The 25023-nt window shown below is 38.7% G+C and overlaps 1 protein-coding gene across 1 annotated transcript in view; it reads right to left on the minus strand.

Annotated features, from left to right (window-relative positions):
• SLC13A1 (solute carrier family 13 member 1) overlaps positions 1-25023 on the minus strand; it is a 319118-nt gene that overhangs the window by 73162 nt on the left and 220933 nt on the right. Inside the window, exon 2 of the mRNA XM_082400077.1 lies at positions 1105-23640. Within this exon, the coding sequence (XP_082256203.1) occupies positions 1105-1203 (99 nt within the window). The 5' untranslated portion in view covers positions 1204-23640. The remainder of the gene's footprint in view (positions 1-1104; positions 23641-25023) is intronic.

Genomic DNA, 25023 nt, shown 5'->3' on the forward strand with positions numbered 1-25023 from the left:
TACCCAGACTAGTATAACCTTGGTTAATGCTTGTGAGAGAAGAACATCAGAAAGGTTCTCTTCTACTCAGAGAAAAGGCATCATGGGGTGGCGGGAATTGCACAGCTGTGGGATCAGCAGATTTGGGGAGATTCTCACTAGCCCACTTACTGTGTGCCAGCCACAGCTCCAAATAAGTGCTAAATGAGTGCTTATTTATTTAATCCTCACAACAAGCCCGTTACTCTCTCAGTCTTACATATGAGACAGTGGAAGCACAGAGAGGTCAATTAATTTGTCCAGGTCACACAGCTTCTAAGTGGAAACCTGGGACCTAAAGCAGAGAGCCTGACTCTGGTGACTCTCTTCTTACCACCAAGAGACACTCATTGTGCCTGGCGTAGAGAAGGTGCTCACTAAATGTTTGCTGATACAATCATTTCCCCAAGGTATTAAAAATGCATTGCGTTTATTATTCTGGACTTAATAGACTGACCACACTTAAAAGGAAACAGAAAAATCCCTACAAGTACACCAAAATGATATAAAATCTCAAATGATCAGAACATGTACAATTATTTATTAGACTTTTCTGATTAACCAAGGAAAACTACTTCATGCTTTCAATGAAGCATAAGGAAACTAAATTTCCAGAAGGTTCCGTGGCCCACACCAAGCCACGGAGCTGTCAAGTAAATTAGTTTGCGCTAGACCCTCCCTAGGACTCCCAAGTTTTCTTCTAGCTCTTTCCCCCAGTGTCACATTGCTGCCTAGTCTCAGGGGAAGGGACTGTGTTAACCCAGGATGCTCTCTGGAGATTGATAACTAGAATGACAGGATCTCAAGGGCTGTGATTCTTTTGTTCTTCCTCTCATCTGGTTGCCAGGCAGAGAACAATTCTGACTGAATATACTATTTAATTATTGCAGTTAATCATACCGAGAATCAACAACATTAATCATTAAAAAGGAGAAAAAATGGACAAAACACAATGTATAACCATCCTGATTTCAAGCCCAAGGTGTCACCACCCATTCAGCTCTGAGCCAGAAAATTACATAGCAACAATAAAGGACAATTAGATAAATAAGAAAACCTACCAGCCCATTCTCCGGGTTCACTTACCTTGGTGCGGAGGATGAGTGGCAGGGGCAATAAAATCAACAGAGTGAACACTACAAGGAGAAACCGGCGATAAACTAAAATATAACTGAAGAATTTCATTGTCCTGAACAGGTGCCTTCAATAGTGTTCTCCTCAAAAAAAAGGCAGACGTTAAATAGCCAACCTGGATTAATATTTCTCTAGCCCATCATCTTCATTTACTGCCCCAGACTCACCAACACGAGTTAAAATTAAATCTCAATTTTTATTGTTTTACTGTCACAATTCACATGGAGAGATAAGCCCAAGAGCGTTTGCGAGAAATCAAAGACCATTTTCTGTTATGTTTTTGAAGGGCAAAACTGTCCTTATTTAGTCTGTGCACATTAACTGGAATATGAACTGGCCAAGTCTAGGAGAAGGCAAACCATGAGGCTGGTTGAGTCTGCCCACAATGAGGCCCCTCCCTACCTTCTGATGTTCCCTGAATTTGAGGCGCCACACTTGCGTGGTGCCTTGAGCAGGTCTTTACTGGGTGCCTCCAGTACCCTTTCCAGTGAAGCTCATTTTCAGTTTGTGAATCGAAATAGCAACCCCAGTAGTAGGAATTCCAGTGTGAAAAGGCAAGTTTTTGCTACAGATGGGTTTTTCTGGGACTTCTCAGATAAGGTATTGAGGCAGCTAAATGCACTGCCTTTGTGGAGTTTGGCTCAGAGGAGACCTCCTGACCGCTCTCATTTAGGACTTCTCTGTTCTCATTCAAAAGATAAATACCACTGCTTCTGAGAGTGAATAGTATTTTTCTCCACAGTAGCACACTCAATTGCACAATAATTTCTTCACTGTTCAAAAGCAAAGTTCCATGTTTCTTGAACCCTATGGCCTCTTTGGATAGGAAACCAAAAGTTACCATAAAGTCTTCCATAAGCCCTCACCTGTAAGACTTTTTCAGAACTGAGTTGATACTATTGTGCTGATACTGACTATATTGACTAGGTAATTATCAGGGAATTTGTACAGAGATGAGTCATTACGGCCATTCAAGAGGAGTGTGTGTACGTGTGCGCGCGCGTGCGTGTGTGTGTGTGTAAACGGGAACTGTTCTGACAGTGACATTGAGGATCTGTTTTGAAACACCTCAGGGCTAGGGACTCACTGGTTAGTTTCTCATTGTGTCGTAAATTAATCATCCAACAAACCTCAACTAAACAACTACTATGCACCTAGCCCTAGGTATAAACAAAACACATTTCCTTCTATAGTCTATAGCCAATTTCCCTAGCCACAAATAACCTTAGTTTTATATAATCTGTGGTTAGCATTTAGACCTTATTTCTAATTCCCCATTAATGTAACTCTGCCTTCTTTTCCCATCAAGAAAGATAATTCTTTCACCAACACTCACCTCGCTGTACTGTTAATGTGGATGAGAAAACATTTTTTCCCCTCTAAAAGTCTAAATTTCTAAAGATATATCATATATAGTGATTCAGGAAAATCAGTAAACAGAAAAAAAGTCTCCAAACCAGAAAGGCACATTACATCTTGAATTTCTCAGGTGAAAAAATGGGAGGGTAATTATAAATAATAGTAGTAAATAGTGAGCAGTAATAAATGAGCAGTAATAATAAATAGCGTTAAAAAACACATTAAAGGAGGAGAGTTATTTAAAGCAGTTTTGATACTTTTTTTTCTATATAACAGTACAGTTCATTGCATGCTTTTTTTATATATATTTTTTGAAGAAACCATGTCTGTTCTCAGATTTCCTTCAGCCACCTGGTGAGACCATCTGAGCCTCACTTTCTCATCTTAGAAGATCTTACTCTGTGAGACGATAACCAAAAATGAAAAGGTATTTGTGTGATATTTAATGGAAATGAAGGCCTATGCATGCAGGGAACAGTGGCACTCAAGCCAGACAAAGGCTAAAGGTAAAACAATTGACATTTTGTCAGGGCCTCCTTTCAGTGCACTGTTTTCTCTATTCTGGCTCCCATTTCTCACCAGATCAAGTCTTACAGGTCCCTCCTATTACGGCCTGAGGTTCTAGCCAGCTCCATCTTCTGTGGCTGCCCTTTATCACAAAATGGTTCTACCTTTTCTTTACGTCCAGCCAATCTCCTTTTCCTCAGGGGTTTTCTCTCCATTGTTGTTGAGATAAAAGATCTGAGAAAACAATTCACACTAAACACAAAAGACTAATATGAGCGGCACACCTCTGCAAGAGCCAGCAGGGAATGAAACTCTAATGGGAGACTTTGGGCCCCTTGGAAACACATCTTAAGGTATCTTTCAAATCACATCACGGTGCTAACCGGTACCACAGTTGTCAATTTTCATCTCTTATTTGTATAGAAAAACATAAATCTCTCTTACTACATCACAATTGTGCTGTTTTATCTATCTGACCTAAAATGAATCACACCATTGTGTAACCATGCATTAGTCCATTTAAAACATCTTCTCTATGAATATAAAAATATTACAAATATTGTTCATCCATTTACAATCAATCATCTACTTTGTGTCAGGAAGGTTACCACCTCATTTAGTCTTCAAAACCCAATACAATTCATTCCTATACACTAACAATGAAAAATCAGAAAGAGAAATTAAGGAAACACTCCCATTTACCATTGCAACAAAAAGAATAAAATACCTAGGAATAAACCTACTACCTAAGGAGACAAAAGACCTGTATGCAGAAAACTATAAGACACTGATGAAAGAGATCAAAGACAATACAAACAGATGGAGAGATATACCATGTTCTTGGATTGGAAGAATCAACATTGTGAATATGACTGTACTCCCCAAAGCAATCTACAGATTTAATGCAATCCCTATCAAGTTACCAATGGCATTTTTCACAGAACTAGAACAAAAAATTTTACAATCTGTATGGAAACACAAAACCCTGAATAGCCAAAGCAATCTTGAGAAAGAAAAAAACTGAGCTGGAGGAATCAGGCTCGCTGACTTCAGACTACACTACAAAGCTACAGTATTCAAGACTGTATGGTACTGGCACAAAAACAGAAATATAGATCAATGGAACAGGATAGAAAGCCCAGACATAAACCCACGCACATATGGTCACCTTATCTTTGACAAAGGAGGCAAGAATATACAATGGAGAAAAGACAGCCTCTTCAATAAGTGGTGCTGGGAAAATTGGACAGCTACATGTAAAAGAATGAAATTAGAACACTCCCTAACACCATACACAAAAATAAACTCAAAATGGATTAAAGACCTAAATGTAAGGCCAGATACTATAAAGCTCTTAGAGAAAAACATAGGCAGAACACTCTATGACATAAATCACAGCAAGATCCTTTTTGACCCACCTCCTAGAGAAATGGAAATAAAAACAAAAATAAACGAATGGGACCTAATGAAACTTAAAAGCTTTTACACAGCAAAGGAAAACATAAACAAGATAAAATGACAAACCTCAGAATGGGAGAAAGTATTTGCAAATGAAGCAACTGACAAAAGATTAATCTCCAAAATTTACAAGCAGCTCATGCAGCTCAATAACAAAAAAACAAACAACCCAATCCAAAAATGGGCAGAAGACCTAAACAGACATTTCTCCAAGGAAGATGTGCAGATCGCCAACAAACACATGAAAGGATACTCAACATCACTAATCATCAGAGAAATGCAAAACAAAACTACAGTGAGGTATCACCACACCAGTCAGAATGGCCATCATCAAAAAATCTACAAACAATAAATGCTGGAGAAGGTGTGGAGAAAAGGGAACCCTCTTGCACTGTTGGTGGGAATGTAAATTGATACAGCCACTATGGAGAACAGTATGGAGGTTCCTTAAAAAACTAAAAATAGAACTACCATATGACCCAGCAATCCCACTACTGGACATATACCCTGAGAAAACCATAATTCAAAAAGATTCATGTACCACAATGTTCATTGCAGCTCTATTTACAATAACCAGGACATGGAAACAACCTAAGTGTCCATTGACAGATGAATGAATAAAGAAGATGTGGCACATATATACAATGGAATATGACTCAGCCATAAAAAGAAACGAAATTGAGTTATTTGTAGTGAGGTGGATGGACCTAGAGTCTGTCATACAGAGTGAAGTAAGTCAGAAAGAGAAAAACAAATACCATATGCTAACACATATATATGGAATAAAAAAAAAAAAAAGATTCTGAAGAACCTAGGGGCAGGACAGGAATAAAGATGCAGACGTAGAGAATGGACTTGAGGACACAGGGAGGGGGAAGGGTAAGCTGGGACAAAGTGAGAGAGTGGCATGGACATATATACACTACCAAATGTAAAATAGATAGCTAGTGGGAAGCAGCTGCATAGCACAGGGAGATCAGCTCAGTACTTTATGTCCACCTAGAGGGGTGGGGTAGGGAGGGTGGGAAGGAGACACAAAATGGAGGGGATATGGGGATATATGTATATGTATAGCTGATTCACTTTGTTATACAGCAGAAACTAACACAACATTGTAAAGCAATTATACTCCAATAAAGATGTTAAAAAAAAAAAAAACACAATGAGGTTATCACCTCACATCGGTCAGAATGGCCATCATCAAAAAATCTAGAAAAAATAAATGCTGGAGAGGGTGTGGAGAAAAGGGAACCCTCCTGCACTGTTGGTGAGAATGTAAATTGATACAGTCACTATGGAGAACAGTATGGAGATGTCTTAAAAAACTAAAAATAGAACTACCATATGATCCAGCAATCCCACTACTGGGTATATACCCTGAGAAAACCATAATTCAAAAAGATACGTGTACCACAATATTCATTGCAGCACTATTTGCAATAGCAGGACATGGAACCAACGTAAATGTCCATTGATAAACGAATGGATAAAGAAGATGTGGCACATATATACAATGGAATATTACTCAGCCATAAAAAGGAACGAAATTGACTTATTTGTAGTGAGGTGGATGGACCTAGAGTCTGTCACACAGAGTGAAGTAAGTCAGAAAGAGAAAAACAAATACCATATGCTAACTTGTATATATGGAATCTAGAAAAATGGTACTGATGAACCTAGTGGTAGGGCAGGAATAAAGATGCAGACGTTGAGAACAGACTTGAGGTCATGGAGGTGAAGGGGAGGCTGGGACATTGTGAGAGAATAGCATTGACATATATACACTACCAAATGTAAAATAGATAGCTAGTGGGAAGCTGCTGCATAGCACAGGGAGATCAGCTTGGTGCTTTGTGATGACCTAGAAGGGTGGGATAGGGAGGGTGGATGGGAGGGAGGCTCAAGAAGGAGGGGCTGTGGAGATATATGTATGCATATAGCTGATTCATTTTGTTGTACAGCATAAAAGAGCACAACACTGTAAAGCAATTATACTCCAATAAAGATGTATAAAAAAAAACCCCAATACAAGGGATTGGTACTGTGTGTATTTTTAGAATTGTTTCTGTTTACAGATTTGGAAACTAAAATTCAAAGAGGCCAAGTAAAATTCCCAGGTACTAAGTGGTATGACAATGATTTAAATCCAGTTATTTCTGGGACCTAAGGCAATGTGGGGTTTTTTTTGGTACTATGTCACGTGTCTACCATAATGACTATTAGTTTGACACTACACACTAAATCCTCAAGCCTAGCATTTGTATATATGTACATGGTTTGGTTGGGTTAGGGACTGTAGCTCTAGGGCTTGCTTTCTTAATGTCCATTGAGACTTATGATTGGACATAACTTATGTGAAAAGCAGGTTCAGCCACAAATAGATTCCTTCTTTATATATTCTGCTTATTTTCATAAAGACTTTAGATACTTAAGTTGTGTAGACAATCAACATGAGGGGAAAGGAAACCAGATTTTATGTGCCATCCCTGAGAGATCCCAGGCTTCTCTCAGGCTTGTTTTCTGGTTTTCTCTTTCTTATGCCATATTTACTCTCAAATTTGTGCTCTTCTTCAGGCCTTTCCCTCTTCCAAGGAAATGCTTCCCTTCTCTGTCTTTAAATCCCACCCATCCTTGAAGTTTGACCCAGTAGACTCACCTCAAATCTGCTGCTTTCTATAAATCCATCCTGACAATTCCTGACTTTCCATGGACCCAACTGGGAAGCTTCTTTGGCCAACTGTGTTCAAATAACCTGGAGTGCTTGACAAAAGTGCAGAGTCCCTGCCCTACTGGGTCAAAATGTGGCTTCATGTTTAGTTGGCTCCCTACATAGTTTTTATGCACACTAAAATTTGAGAATCATTGACATAGTATCTGTAAGATGCATTTTGGCCTGTGAGTAGACACACTGACATTAATTACTGTTTTAAAAATGCATGTAAGTAAGTCTTAAATTCTCAATAAACCCTAGCAAAGCAACAAGTGACTACTCAGTGAAAAATTTCTCTAAATTTGCCTATAAATATAGATAAATGGGAACAAATTAACCCCATTGCTTATATAGTATGGGTTACAGGAGCAGTTCTTCAATTAAGTATTTAGGTTTTCAAAGACGTATGGCTTATTCAATGGGGGAATATTTGCTCCATTCCAAATGTACCCATAAATACTTAGATGAGAAAGTGTATATGCTGAGTGTATGCTTTGACCAAGGGAAAAAAAGTCAAAATGCTTTTACTGTTGGTGAAAGCAGCGAGGCACATTTGTATATAAAAAGACCACATTGGCTTCATTCTTGGAATTTGTGGATGCCAAAGTGCATGCCAGTTTGACCTTGATTGCTATTGCTGAGACTATCGAGGCAGGAATGTAAGACAGATTTTCTCTTCACAGTCATTTGTGTCTAGGCCTTGACTAGTCCCTAATTCTGAAACTCACTCATCGTGTATCCCCATTTATATATTACAGTTATCAGCATAAATTCTATCATATCCAGACACTGCACTGTAAAGTGTTTACTCCCTGAGTTCCGTATGTGAGCTGTGCCCTAAAATCTTTTCAGATACTATGAAAACTAAGATAATTTTTTTTCCCTCATAATTAGCATCCAGTAGTCATTTACTTCGGCACTTTTTAATATTTTCGATTTCTTCATGCTCACTGTTCTTTTCTTTAAGGTGATGAATTCTCTTGACGAAAGTGAAATGTACAGATAATGCATGTAGTGCAATTTCCAGGCCCATATCAATGAACTGTATCAGTTTTTATTTTCATTTCCTAAAATAAAGGATAAAGGCATTACCTAGGGTAGGATAATCTACCCTAGAGACTCCAGGTTCATGCGCAACTCCCTAGACACCTAAATTGGTATCATTCATTATTAACCACAACTTCAATAATCATTCCTCCAATTCCATGAAGTAAATGACTGACTGAACAGAGAAAGACTGAACTGTGTCCTATGAGGTGGTGACCTGAACTCCCATGAACCGAGAAGCAAAGCAAATTCCACAAGAGGCGGATCTATTTTTGGCAAGAACAGCAGCTTCCTGGACACCTTAGCACTCCTGCCCAGACACAACTGGTCACACCCTCCACCGGGGTGCACAGGATGGTTTTCTCTAGGCCAAGCCTGACCTTGTCTTTATCTTGGGCTCTCTGGGGATGAGAGGGGAAAATTCAGGGATGGAGGAAGGAAGAGGGGGATGTTGGGGAGAACGGAAGAGAAAGGACATTCTGGAGCACTTAGCACATTGTTAGAAAAGGAAACTGAATAAAGCTACTCAAAAATGTCTAGAACTCTGTTTACTCCCGCTCCCTGCTTGTCTCTCACCCGCCTGCCCAGTTGCCTTATGAAACAGTCCTATTCCAGCAGCGTTCACACAGGAGACAGTTTGGGGCTCCTCATGAGAACTTTCAGGGTATGCAGAGGTGACCCAGGACTCCCAAATGTAGCATTTATTGTCAGCACCTGCGTGGGAAAGCAGACCAGAGTTTAAGGTGCTCTGAGAGGATTGCTCTGACTCTAGGACTCCAAAAAATAGAAGCTGAGGACCCACGGAAACAGATCACATAGAACAACCCTGTGATCCCAGCTGATCAAAGTGGTCACTTCTTTTCTAGGGTCAAAAGGATTTCACAGGGTCCAATTAGGCAATCAGAAACTGTTTTGGGTATAGCTCAAGAGACCAGTTTAAAGAAACTAGAAAGGTAAAAGTTTTCCCCTGGAAATCTTAGTGCTGCTATGAATTCACTGTTTTGTTGCTCATAGCCAAATGGGTCCATTTTTCTCCCTCAGAAAAAAATTGATATTTCTCCCACCATTTTTGCTACCAAAAATATTGTCCATTTGAGCTCGGTACATCTCTTGTCCTTGATGACAATGAAAAGAAAAAGTTTCTAATGGTGATTTCATTTTACGTGTAGCAAGTGGCATTGACACAATCCAGCTTACTGTCAAGCTGACCCATCTTCCTTGGAAATTAATTTTTACCTAAATGTGGAATATTTCACAATATGTCATTAACATGAATACATAAAGTCAGCCGGGGGCCCTCTTGCAGTAATTTTCTGCTGGCATAGCTACAGCATTCACTACTCTTCACCACTTGACTTCTTTGTTACTATTTGGGTTTGGTGGCTTTCGGTTCAAAATGGTTGCTTATGGAGGCAACTCATCGTTTAAGGGAAGGAAATGTGTGCCTCGTGACTACTTACAACCTTATGAAGAAAAATACCAACATTTATTCTGACAAGTTATTTATGCTTTCATTTTTGTCCATTTTCTTTACCATAGACTCACAGAGGTACATTTTGAGAACAATATTTTCTTCTTCATTTGTAGGACTGTACAGTTAAACCACATTAATGGACAGACCATGAGGGGTCAGCTTAGTTTATGCTTTTGGCCTGGATAAACATGACATAAAATGATAGGGGTGAGGAATAGTTTGAATTCTGGGAGGTTTTAAACGAAACAGGGCTAATAAAATAGACTCTTGTAGTGATTGCATTGATGTGAATAAGATACTGTGCCTTCTTCACAAGGGACCTTGCCATCGAATGGGGAAGACAGCATGTATACAGCCAAGAACTCCTGGTGGCTTCATAGAGCATAAGACAAGCGCTATGGGAGGGCAATTAATTCTAAGCACTCTGTTATCTTTCATAGTCACTAAAATAACTAATTATAAAATTTCACGGCAAGAGTCTTGATCTAATATGGTTTTCTCTACTTTTAGAGAATCGTAGCATCTCTGGTTTGGAAAATTGTTCTAGCTCCCCCCCACACCCCGCGGAAATATCGGTGCCCAAAAGCCCATTCTTTCCCAGCCCATTCTTGAATGACTCATCCCTCATTCCATATTTAAATATCCCCTCTCTTCTCTGTTAGATTTTTTTTCCCTGGAAGTTGAGCCAAAATTTGTCTTCCTGTAGCTTCCATCTACTGTTTTAATTCTGCTTTTTGGGATCATTGGGGGGGAAATCAAGCTGCTCTTCCACATGACAGCCTTTATATATTTGAAGTCTTCCCTTACCCGTTTGCTTCAACTATTTCTCACGTCTCAGATTTTAAGTTTCTTCACAGTCTTGGGAGCTCATCTTAAATTAAGAACAGGGACTCGTTTTTTTCTATATCCCTGGCTGGTGCCTGAGTTCAATGCTCTATTGCAGATGCTGTTTGGCAGACAGGAGCAGAACTGGACTATCATCTCCCTGGTTCTGGATGTGGTTCCTATAGCAATGCCGGCTGCATTTGCCCCATGACATTGCTGAAATATTTTGAGCTTGCTATCCCATAAACTTTGAAAATATTTTTCTATGTGCTATAGCTAAGTAATCTCTGTCTTGTCATCTTAATAAATACGGCAAATTTTCCCTATTAATTTTCATCTTGTTAGATTTTTTACTCATGCTTTAAATTGCCATGACTTCTGTAATTCATCACATGCATGCTATACACATATTTAATGAGTGTCCACCCCATTTTTATTCAAAATCATTGATAATGTATTCAGCAAGCTCCCTTCTCCAAGTACCTCCCTTCAAGTTGACACTCTCGCATTAGAAAGTAGCTTTTGGATACTATCATTCACTCAGGCCTACTGAATCATCTCCCTTTCTAGGCAGATACCTCACTCTCTGATACACATACAGTTAATAGCAATGACTTTTGCCCTGTTGACAATCAGGATGGTATTTTCCTGTCTTTGAGCACAAATTCACATTTCCTATAAAATTTTTGAAATATACCTTCCCAGAAACTTAGATTACACATATGATTATGTCCACCTTTCCACTCCTTGGCTGGCAAAAATGCCAACAAGGACATAAACAGTTTTTTCTAAGGCATAAGTTACTTTCAACTTCACAAACCAATTCTTCTTCTATACTTCAAAATACGCATTTGTCTAGGTAAGAAATGTTAGTTATTATACTTATTGTGGCATTGATTTCTTCAGACAAAGAAGGATTATCCATCAATCATTATTTAAAAATTAGAAATGTTCATTTCTTCTAGAAAGGAAATGCTGTCAGTATTAAATATGTATGAATGCCTATGTGTGACTCTATAAACAGTCAACCAGGAAATCACCTGTGGAGTTAGTGTGAACCTATTAGTACTGGAAACCACTAGCATATTTCCTCCAGGCCATTCTTTCCTTTCTTTTCTCCAGTAGGGATGTTACCTCCCGGGCAGATTCAGCACCAGACACTCAGCGATCTTGGCAGTCTGCTGGGGAAATAGAAAACCTGGACCGGGAAGCAGCAAGGCTGAAAGAGTGGAAGGACCTCAAACGCTCCCCTCAGGGGAAGGAGGCATCCCCTGAAATTATAAAGACCCAAGGAAAGAAAAATCAAATTACTGATGGCTAGTATTTTGTCATACCCTTGATTTCCAATGGCAATCTCATTTTTACTGATGAGGCTTCAGGAGGTTAAGTAACTTACTTAAGGTTACTCAAACCAAGTCCAGATCCAGATTTGTTTGATTCCAAAGCTTGTGCTCTTTTCACCCAACTCACCACTAGCTCTGACTTCATATGGGACAGCATACTTGGATGCCAACTAGTGAGGAAGGCACAGAGGACAGGGCTCCAAAAGTGAGCCTATCTAAAGACACAGGAGCTAGAGTCATTTCTGAGTAGCCTGTCTTGTTTGCTATTGGGAATGTGGGAAACGGAGTGCAGCCACTGAAAGGAGGGGTCTACAGAGCACCCTGGTCAATTGCTCTTATGTTGAGCCAGCTGTCCTGCCCAGATGAGTAATTTGTTCTTGGATCAGGAACTGAAAGCGGGATGCAAATACATTAATTTATAAAACTTGGCAGAGATTGGGGGGCGGGGGTGGCAGCTTAGTGGCCATGAAGGTGCCTGGTGTGGTGACCTGAGAAGCTAACATATCAGGCTCATGACTAGGGCGACAAATTGTACCAGTTTTCCCAGGACTGAGAGTTTTCTGGGACATGAGACTTTCGGTACTAAAATTAGGAGGGTCCCAGGCAAACTAGAATGTGGAGGATTACATCACTCTGTCATGGCATCAAGAAGGCTCCCCGCCCCCATCAACCAGCGATCTGAACATTATGTTGTCTCTGTCTTCTCATCCCCACCTCCCCACTGCATCCATTATTGAGGTCTCTTTACTTTACCACTGCAATGCTCTCAAATTTCTCATCTCCCTCATCTCCAAGACCACTGCTCTTTGTTCAGGCTCTCGCCATCCCCTGCGATTACTGGCCTCCTAACTGGTCTATGTCTCCATTCCTAAAAACTTTCCCAATGATACATCCTCCACAGTGCCACCAAAAAGATCTTCCCAAATGGATCTGACCACATTACTTTCCTGTTTGGACATATCAATGCCTCTCCACTATGGGAAAAAAAAATGCCTAGTATTCATACATAATTTGAAAGGCCCTACAGAGTATAATGCCAGTCTGTGTTTTCATCTTCATCCTTTTGCACTGCCCTGTTTCACCTTTGATGTTTTTCTGTAAAGCAGTTTCCCAACAAATTATCTGCAGTCTCTTCTCCCCTAAAACCCATATTCTCTTACATGTTCAAGCCTCTGCATCTGATTTTTATGCAACTTGGAGCATTATTCTAAGGTTTGGCTGTATAGAAAATTTGTTGTTCAATGGTCAGTTTAATCTCTCTCAACTTCAAGATTCTTTCCATATCTAAAAGATTCAAGGCAGCTGTCTGCTATTCCCCTATCCATACTTTCATAAAAGACTAGTGCTTGATTTTCATCTCTTGTAACACTCTCGATCTGACAGCTTCATGGTAACTCTTGTCGTCTTAACCTTGTTCTCTAGGTCCTGTTGGCTTAGTTAATGTATCATTATGACAGCTGATAGATCAACTCTTTCATATTGAGAGAAGCACTCCAGTTGTTTACTAAATATTGTACCTGCATGGTTACTACAAGTTTGAAAGTTCCTTCCATTTTTCAACTCTTCTGTGACAGTGGCTATAGCCTCCGACCATCTTTCCTCATTGCCTAACAGCTTCTCTGTGGGCAACCTCCAGATAAATAAATTTATCTTTGTAGGCTTCATTATTCACCCTTTAAAAATCAAGGATTTCTATTATATGATCTCACATCTCTTCCAGGTATTAAATTCTATATCTCCAGGCCTGAGTTATAGTCGAAGAACTTCTTTTCAGAACACACAGTAAAATTTTCCTTTCCAAAAATGTAGAAGTCTCAAAAATTTCTAGAAAAGTCTAGAGATTTCTAACTTTTGAGGCTATGTTTCTCCTAAAAATGAAAAATACTATTAAAAAATAAAAGAAACTATCCAAAGTCAATCCAAATAAGTAGTCAAGAGATTTGCTACCTAAAATAGGTTTTAGCACAACCTATTATTATATAACCTCAAGAAATCCTCTCTACATAATATAAAGGGAACTTTAAGATAATTTTACACAGAATCATTAATCTTCTCATAGACCCAAGGACTTGCTATGATCACGCATCTTGGAAGATGTTTTCATAGACATGGAGGGAACTGTTCCTCAGGACTGACTGCTTTGTCGTATGTTTTCACTAATTATCTAGCAGCCAGTGCTTGGTCTGGGAATGTGCACTTTGAACTTGGGTGAAAGGAGCAACTGGTCAAGACTAACTTAGAAGCAAGAAAAAATCAGGCACAAGTAAAACTACGCTCTAAAAATAGAACTACCATATGACCCAGCAATTCTACTCCTGGGTATATATATGAAAAAACAAAAACACTAATTCAAAAAGACACAGGCACCCCAATGCTCATAGCAGCATTATTTTCAATTGTCAAGATATGAAAACAACCTAAGTGTCCATCAACAGAGGATGGGTAAAGAAGATGTGGCATATATAAACAGTGCAATACTACTCAGCCATAAAAAAGAACAACATTTTGCCATTTGCAGCAACATGGATGGACTTGGAGGGCACTATGCTTAGTGAAATAAGTCAGACAGAGAAAGACAAATACTGTATGATATCACTTATATGTGGAATCTAAAATATATGACACACTAGTGAATATAACAAGCAAGAAGCCAACTAGCAGATACAGAGAACAAACTAGTGATTGCCAGTGGGGCGGGGGGGCAACATAGGGATGGGGGAGTAGGAGGTACAAACTATTGGGTGTAAGATGGGTTACAAGGATGTATTGTACAACACAGGGAATATATTTTGTAATAACTGTAAATGGAGTGTAACCTTTAAAAATTATATTTAAAAAAGTAAAAAAATAAAAGAAAAAGTAAAACTACTATGATGAGGTACCAAGACACTCCAATGGGGAAAGAAGAGTCTTTTCAATAAATAGTGCTGGGACAACTGAATATCTACATGCAAAAAAATGAAATAGTGCCTCACACTATATACAAAAATTAACTCAAAATGGATCAAAGAACTAAGTGTAAGAATCAAAACTATAAAACTCTTAGAAGAAACATAGGTTTAAATATCTGTTACCTTGGATTTGCCATTGGTTATTTGTTTGTTTGTTTTTGTTGTTGTTGGCTTTAATCTAGTTTTTATATATAATTGACTTATTTAGTTTCATGTGTATAACTTAATCATTTAATATTTGTACATGTTGAAAAATGATCACCACGATAAGTCTAGTTAACATTCATCACCACGAATGGTTGCAAATTTGTGTGTGTGTGGTGAGAACTTTTAAGATTTACTCTCTTAGAAACTTTCAAATACGCAATTAACTATAGTTACTGTGCTGTACATTACTTCCCCATGACATTTATTTTTTACTGGCAGTTTGTACCTTTTGACCACCTTTCCCCATTTCACCCAGCCCCCACACCCCTGGCATTGGTTATTTTAGATATGATACCAAAAACACAAGTAACCAGAGTAAAACTAGAATAATTGAACTTCATCAAAATTAAAAACTCTTGTGCTCCAAGAAAGTGAAAAGACAACCCACAGAATGGGAGAAAATATTTGCAAATCATATATCTGATAAGGGTCGAGTAACCAGAATATATAAAAATGATTACAACTCAATAATAAAAAGATATAATAACACAAATAACATAAATAACAATTTTAAAAAACTGAGCAAAGGATTTGAATAGGCACTTCTGTACAGAAGGTACACACATGGCAAATGTGCACATGAAAAGATACTCAAGATCACTGGTCACCAAAGAAATGCAAATCAAAATCGCAGTGGAAGACTGCTTTATACCCACTAGGATGGCTAGAATTAAAAAGGACTGATGACAATAACAAGTGTTGACATGGATGTAGAGAAATTGAACCCTATACAAGGTTGGTGGGAATGTTGAATTGTACAGTCACTTTGAAAAACAGTCTAGAAGTTCCTCAAAAAGTTAAACACCAGGTTACTATATGACTCAGCAATTCCACATTTAGGTATATACCCAAGAAAAAATGAAAACATGTCTGCACACAAAAACTTATACATGAATGTTTACAGCAGCATTTTTCATAATATCTTTGAAAAATGGAAACAACCCAACTGTCCTTTAATGATGAATGGATAAACAAAATGTGGTATATCCATACAACGGAATATTATTCAGCCATAAAAAGGAGTGAAATTCTGATACATGCTACAACATGGATGAACCTTGAAAACATTATACCAGATAAAAGAAGCCAAACACAAAAGTACACATGTGGCATAATAACATATGTATAAAATGCTCAGGATAGGTAAATCCATAGAAACAGAAGGTAGATTAGTAGTTGCCAGGGGTTGGGGAAAGGGGCACAATGGGGATTAACTGCTAATGGCTATGGGGTTTCTTTTTGGTTATGAAAATATTCTGGAATTAGACAATGGTGATGTTTGCACAACTTTGTGAATATACTAAAAACCACTGAATGGTATATAATATAATGTTCATTAAGAGTGAACATTATAGCATATGAATTGTATCTCAATTTAAGAAAAGGTAAAACTCCACTGTGTACTTGTGAAAGAATGAGAGAATTAGGCAAATAATGTCTTTGTCTTATTATTAAAATAGTTTGACCTGGCAGACCCTCTGAAAGGGTCCTAGAGACCCACAGGGGTCCCTGAACCACATTTTGGGAAGTGCTATACTAAACAAATAAGAGATAATCTATTGTTATTCAAAAGAAGTTTGTCTTATGAGGGAGGTAGTCAGAGGTGTCCATTAAATTTGATGTTGATAAAAAGAAATCTTTTACTCAAAGAAGTCTGCTATTCAAAAAGAAAATTGTAATTGCTAAACTCTAGAACATGGACACTTCTGTGTTATGGTAATCGCAAACACAGGTATCATTGAGGTAGCCAAGGGTAGGACTCAAACCTGGAGAGTTTTGAGAATAAAAAAAATGCTGTTAATAATTCCTCTGGGGCTATCACAGACAAATTGCATCATGTGGTCCCCTTAGCCAGGGCAGAAACTGAGAATAAAACTGGGTCTAAAAGGAAAGATTTTGAATATTTAGAGGGCCTGGGGAGAATGTCCTGCTTAGAGGGAATGACATGGCAAAAGGAATGGAGGTTGACATGAGCAGACTGGCTCATGGTATAGAGGACTTTTATAAATCCTGAGAGCTTACAGATAATTTTACTAAAAATTTTAAACATTTAAAGAAATATATTTTCTGAGTGTCAAAAATTAGTTGAGTTACAAGAATGCCTGTTAGAGACGGATCTTCTCTATGGTCCTGATAGACTTGCTAATTCACAGGCCACAGGGCTTAATCCCATTAAGAGAATAAAATGCATTTTTGGTGAAAGTAACGGGGAAATTCATGCCTCCTCCATCAGAGAGGACCACTGGAGGGAAGTAATTTAATTAAGGCCACTGTCCTTCCATGGATAACAAATAAAGCAGGGATTGCAAACCCAATGCTTTCAGACACCAGACTGTCAGATATGAAAGGGAAGAGCAGGCTGGGGACCTCGGTAAAAGTGAAAGTAGATGGCCCATTGAAAGAGGCAGCCATCCTCAGAGCCAGATGGCATGAGACACGACAGGTCCCAAATTATCTGATTTTTTTTTTTTTGATGTTTCAAAAGTCAGAAACATACTCTTTTATGTGAAATGTCCTGATATATAAATGTTTGCAACTGATTGAATATGACTCTAATAGAATTAAAGGCATGAGTGTGATCCTGTCTGTGATTCTTCCAACCAAAATTCTGTCCTGTAACCCATGGCATAGGATCAATCTAAACCTAGCCAGCTACACATCACAGGAAACATGGATGCCTCATAGCACAAATCCGCACCATTAATTAAGAAAAAAACCCATCAAAGCCATGTCTAATTGAGGGTCAAAGCATCCTCGTATCCCAAAAGGAGCACTGTTTATTGTACATTGTAGCTAAGCAATCTCTGGAATATAAAATGAATCTCCCATGAGTTATGCTTGGGGATGCACTTATAGATGCATTTATTATTGCAACATTAAGGTGAATTAACTATATGCTATAGAAGCCAAACTGAAGTTGGACGTTCGAATCTTATAATTCAAATCCTTATATCAGAGATGAGCAACTGAACTTTCATGGATGAAAGCCGACTTAAGCCATGGTCACCCTAAGACAATGCTTGTCTCACCTCTGCATTCCACTGTAATTTAACATCCCATTATAACATAACACACAAGCAGTCTGATAGTATATCCTATGCCCACTCCTTACTTATAAATTATGTACATTAAAATTAAACAAAATAATCTACTTTTTATAGGGAAAAAGATTGCAATGATGACTTTGTCCAAAGCTTGCCATTCTGACCATTTCTTCTTGATGATCCAAGACTTGAAATACAGTGTTCCTTTCCAGAAGGTCAGTATTTATCACAGCATCAGTAGGATTCTGCCACTTCAAGGAGTTAGATTCAGACAGCCAGTGAATGTGATTATAGATGAGGGTCAGTGCTTTGAAACTAGTCCCTACCAGAGAATCTGAGTGAGGTGATCTATGAAATCCCCATGCCACCAGCAGCTTTAGAGAGAGGAAACAGCAGTGCCCAAGTCACTCAACTTAAAAGAAAGAAAAAAGGGAACAGGGAGAGAAAGGGAGAAAACAGACTGAAATCCCAGCTGTAGAATCAGTCAACTCAAATAATTTCAGACTGAAATCTCTGCAGATGCCCAAATGAACTCTTTGGGAGATTTCTTTAGAATTCTGCAAAAATACCAGGGTAGAAATTGAAAATCCAGTAAGCCCTGCATTGGATGGTTTGCTGCAAGGCCCTCTGATCTGCATGCCAATGTGAAACCAGGTTGAGGGCACCTGGCAGTGAGCCCTGGCACATGTAAGTGAGGCTTCTGCTAGAAGGACCAGTGGCAGACAACTCAGCATCCCAAGGAAATGGGTGCTATGGGCACCAACTACTTTGGCATGTGATGGGTGGTGCCTCCAATGGAAAGATAGAGGCATGAAAGACCAGTAAATGATCAGCTAGATTTAATAGTTTTTAAAAAGTGCTAAAAAAAAAAACCCCTATATCTGCATGCACCCCAATGTTCATTGCAGCACTATTTACAATAGCCAAGACATGGAAGCTACCAATGGATAAATGGATGAATGGATAAAGAAAATGTGGTATAATATACAATGCAATATTACTCAGCCATAAAAAATAATGAAATAACACCATTTGAAGCAACATGGATGGACCTAGAGATTATCATATAAAGTGAAGTAAGTCAGACAGAAAAAGACAAATAGCATATGATATCACTTATATGTGGAATCTAAAAAAGTGATAAGATTGAACTTATTTACAAAGCAGAAATAGACTCATAGACATACAAACTTATGGTTACCAGAGGGGATGGGGTAGGAGATAAATTAGGAATATGGGATTAACCTATACACACTACTACGCAGAAGATAGATAAACAACAAAGACCTACTATATAGCCCAGGGAACTATATTCAATGTCTTACAATAACTTATAATGGAAAAGAATCTGAAAAAGGAGATATATATATATATATATATATATATATATATATATATATATGGATAACTGAATCACTTTGCTGTACACATGAAGCTAACACAGCATTGTAAATTAACTATACACTTTCAGTTTTTTAAAAGTGGCTTTTCCTTACTTCCAGTCACCTTCCCCCTCGTTCCCCACGTTCCTCATGCCTCAGAAGACCCTGCTTCTTTAGCCCATAAATACCCATAGCCCCTTACCTTCCAGAATATGAATTTGAGATTTGTTCTTCTTTCTTTTTGGCTCCTGCCCTGTCTTGGCTGCTTTGTGAATAAGCCCTCTTTTTGCTGCAAACCTCGGCCTCTCGGTGTTTTGGCTTGCTGCACAGTGGGCAAAACAAGTCCAGTCCAATGCCAGTGCTGGGGAAGAGTCTTGAAGAACACCCTAGCTGTGGATCGACCCTTCTTTTATATGCTGAAGGAAGAGTGTGTTGAAGGTCAGTGACTTCATTCTTGTAGAACCAGATGTGTTTATAAGGAGTCAGGCAACAGCAAGAGAAAACTGTGGGCCAAGTGCTCCCCTGCCTCCTTGAACTTATTCCTTCAGGACGGAAGCTGTGTGGCTGGCAGGGTCTTGGTGCTTCAGCCAGGGGTCAGGCCTGAACCTCCAAGGTGGGAGAGCCGAGTTCAGGATATTGGTCCACCAGAAACCTCCCAGCCGCACGTAATATCAAACGGCCAAAACTCTGTCAGAGATCTCCATCTCAACGCTGAGACTCAATTCCACTCAACGACCAGCAAGCTCCAGTGCTGGACACCCCATGCCAAACAACTAACAAGACAGGAACACAACCCCATTCATTAGCAGAGAGACTGCCTAAAATCATAATAGGTTCACAGACACCCCAAAACACACCACCGGACGTGGTCCTGCCCACCAGAAAGACAAGATCCAGCCTCATCCACCAGAACACAGGCACCAGGCCCCTCCACCAGGAAGCCTACACAACCCACTGAACCAACATTAGCCACTGCGGGCAGACACCAAAAACTATGCGAACTACAAACCTGCAGCCTGCGAAAAGGAGACCCCAAACACCGTAAGTTAAGCAAAATGAGAAGACAGAGAAATACACAGCAGATGAAGGAGCAAGGTAAAAACCCACCAGACCAAAAAAATGAAGAGGAAAGAGGCAGTCTACCTGAAAAAGAATTCAGAATAATGATAGTAAAGATATCCAAAATCTTGGAAATAGAATGGAGAAAATACAAGAAACGTTTAACAAGGACCTAGAAGAACTAAAGAGCAAACAAACAATGATGAACAACACAATAAATGAAATTTAAAATTCTCTAGAAGGAATCAATAGCAGAATAACTGAGGCAGAAGGACAGATAAATGACCTGGAAGATAAAACAGTGGAAATAACTACCACAGAGCAGAATAAAGAAAAAAGAATGAAAAGAATTGAGGACAGTCTCAGAGACCTCTAGGACAACATTAAACGCATCAACATTCAAATTATAGGGGTCCCAGAAGAAGAAGAGAAAAAGAAAGGGACTGAGAAAATATTTGAAGAGATTATAGTTAATAACTTCCCTAACAAGGGAAAGGAAATAGTTAATCAAGTCCAGGAAGCACAGACATTTCCATACGGGATAAATCCAAGGAGAAATACGCCAAGACACATATTAATCAAACTATCAAAAGTTAAATACAAAGAAAAACTATTAAAAACAGCAAGGGAAAAGCAACAAATAACGTACAAGGGAATCCCCATAAGGTTAACATCTGATCTTTCATCAGAAACTCTGCAAGCCAGAAGGGAGTGGCAGGACATATTTAAAGTGATGAAAGGGAAAAACCTACAACCAAGATTACTCTACCCAGCAAGGATCTCAATCAGGTTCGATGGAGAAATTAAAAACTTTACAGACAAGCAAAAGCTAAGAGAATTCAGCACTACCAAGCCAGCTTTACAACAAATGCTAAAGGAACTTCTCTAGGCAGGAAACACAAGAGAAGGAAAAGACCTACAATAACAAACCCAAAACAATTAAGAAAATGGTAATAAGAACATACATATCGATAACTACCTTAAATGTAAGTGGATTAAATGCTCCAACCAAAAGGCCTAGACTGGCTGAATGGATACAAAAACAAGACCCATATATATGCTTTCTACAAGAGACCCACTTCAGACATAGGGACACATACAGACTGAAAGTCAGGGGATGGAAAAAGATATTCCATGCAAATGGAAATCAAAAGAAAGCTGGAGTAGCAATTCTCATATCAGACAAAATAGACTTTAAACTAAAGACTATTACAAGAGACAAAGAAGGACACTACATAATGATCAAGGGATCAATCCAAGAAGAAGATATAACAATTATAAATATTTATGCACCCAACATAGGAGCACCTCAATACATAAGGTGAATGCTAACAGCCATAAAAGGGGAAATCGACAGTAACACAATCATAGTAGGGGACTTTAACACCCCACTTTCACCAAAGGACATATCACCCAAAATGAAAATAAAAAAGGAAACACAAGCTTTAAATGACACATTAAACAAGATGGACTTAATTGATATGTATAGGACATTCCATCCAAAAACAACAGAATACACTTTCTTCTCACGTGCTCATGGAACATTCTCCAGGATACACCATTATCTTGGGTCACAAATCAAGCCTTGGTTAATTTAAGAAAACTGAAATCGTATCAAGTATCTTTTCCAACCACAACGCTATGAGACTAGATATCAATTACAGAAAAAAATCTGTGAAAAATACAAACACATGGAGGCTAAACAATACACTACTAAATAACCAAGAGATCACTGAAGAAATCAAAGAGGAAATCAAAAAATATCTAGAAACAAATGACAATGAAAACATGCTGGCCCAAAACCTATGGGATGCAGCAAAAGCAGTACTAAGAGGGAAGTTTATAGCAATACATTCCTACCTCAAGAAACAAGAAACATCTCAAATAAACAACCTAACCTTACACCTAAAGCAATTAGAGAAAGAAGAACAAAAAACCCCCAAAGTTAGCAGAAGGAAACAATTCATAAAGATCAGGTCAGAAATAAATGAAAAAGAAATGAAGGAAACAATAGCAAAGATCAATAAAACTAAAAGCTGGTTCTTTGAGAAGATAAACAAAATTGATAAACCATTAGCCAGACTCATCAAGAGAAAAAGGGAGAAGACTCAGATCAATACATAGAGAATCCTAAAGATGCTACCAGAAAACTACTAGAGCTAATCAATGAATTTGGTAAAGTAGCAGGATACAAAATTAATGCACAGAAATCTCTTGCATTCCTATACACTAATGATGAAAAATCTGAGAGAGAAATTAAGGAAACACTCCCACTTACCATTGCAACAAAAAGACTAAAATACCTAGGAATAAACCTACTAAGGAGACAATAGACCTCTATGCAGAAAACTATAAGACACTGATGAAAGAAATCAAAGACGATTCAAATAGATGGAGATTGTTCTTGGATTGGAAGAATCAACTTTGTGAATTTGACTGTACTCCCCAAAGCAATCTACAGAGTCAATGCAATCCCTATCAAACTACCAATGGCATTTTTCACAGAACAAGAACAAAAAATTTCACAATTTGTATGGAAACACAAAAGACCCTGAATAGCCAAAGCAATCTTGAGAAAGAAAAACGGAATTGGAGGACTCAGGCTCCCTGACTTCAGACTATACTACAAAGCTACAGTCAGCAAGACAGTATGGTACTGGCAGAAAACAGAAAGATAGATCAATGGAACAGGATAGAAAGCCCAGACATAAACCCACGCACATATGGTCACCTTATCTTTGATAAAGGAGGCAAGAATATACAATGGAGAAAAGACAGCCTCCTCAATAAGTGGTGCTTTGAAAACTGGACAGCTACATGTAAAAGAATGAAATTAGAACACTCCCTAACACCATACACAAAAATAAACTCAAAATGGATTAAAGACCTAAATGTAAGGCCAGACACTATCAAACTCTTAGAGGAAAACATAGGCAGAACACTCTATGACATAAATCACAGCAAGATCCTTTTTGACCCACCTCCTAGAGAAATGGAAATAAAAACAAAAATAAACAAATAGGACCTAATGAAACTTAAAAGCTTTTGCACAGCAAAGGAAGCCATAAACAAGACGAAAAGACAACCCTCGGAATGGGAGAAAATATTTGCAAATGAAGCAACTTACAAAGGATTAATCTCCAAAATTTACAAGCAGCTCATGCAGCTCCATATCAGAAAAACAAACAACCCAATCCAAAAATGGGCAGACGACCTAAATAGACATTTCTCCAAAGAAGATATGCAGATTGCCAACAAACACATGAAAGGATGCTCAACATCACTAACCATTAGAGAAATGCAAATCAAAACTACAATGAGGTATCACCTCACACCAGTCAGAATGGCCATCATCAAAAGATCTACAAACAATAAATGCTGGAGAGGGTGTGGAGAAAAGGGAACCCTCTTGCACTGTTTTGGGGAATGTAAATTGATACAGCCACTATGGAAAACAGTATGGAGGTTCCTTAGAAAACTAAAAGTAGAGCTACCATATGACCCAGCAATCCCACTACTGGGCATATACCCTGAGAAAACCATAATTCAAAAAGAGTCATGTACCACAATGTTCATTGCAGCTCTATTTACAATAGCCAGGACATGGAAACAACCTAAGTGTCCATCGACAGATGAATGAATAAAGAAGATGTGGCACATATATACAATGGAATATGACTCAGCCATAAAAAGAAACGAAATTGAGTTATTTGTAGTGAGGTGGATGGACCTAGAGTCTGTCATACAGAGTGAAGTAAGTCAGAAAGAGAAAAACAAATACTGTATGCTAACACATATGTGGAATCTAAAAAAAAAAAAAAAAAAAGGTTCTGAAGAAACTAGGGGCAGGACAGGAATAAAGACGCAGATGTAGAGAATGGACTCGAGGACACGGGGAGGGGGAAAGGTAAGCTGGGACGAAGTGCACGAGCGACATGGACATATATACACTTCCAAATGTAAGATAGATAGCTAGTGGGAAGCAGCCGCAGAGCACAGGGTGATCAGCTCGGTGCTTTGTGACCACCTAGAGGGGTGGGATAGGGAGTGTGGGAGGGAGATGCAAGAGGGAGGGTATATGGGGATATATGTATACATATAGCTGATTCACTGTGTTATACAGCAGACACTAACACACCATTGTAAAGCAATTATACTCCAATAAAGATGTTAAAAAAAATAGTTATTGGAAAAAACAATCAAACAAAATCAGAAGCAGTTAGTAGACAGGCAAAAACAAAAAAGCAAAGAAACCCTGTATCTGTTGTGTGCATTTCTGTTGCTTTAACTTTATCTTATTTGTGTTATTTCCTGTCATTTCTCACGCACTTTACAGCTTTCTCCTTTCCTCTGGTGGCATTCCTTAGTTCATCTTATCTGCTGTTAGGACTGTAACTGCCTCCTAACAACAGATGACTCTCTGCTCTCTCTCAGCTCTCTGTCCACTGCCTTCCAGGGTGACCTCCTCTGAGGTCTGTTGAAAGTCTTCAAGTGGCTGCGAGCCT

Source organism: Balaenoptera borealis (assembly GCF_965194805.1).
Source record: "Balaenoptera borealis genome assembly, chromosome: 7".
Lineage (NCBI taxonomy): Eukaryota > Metazoa > Chordata > Mammalia > Artiodactyla > Balaenopteridae > Balaenoptera > Balaenoptera borealis.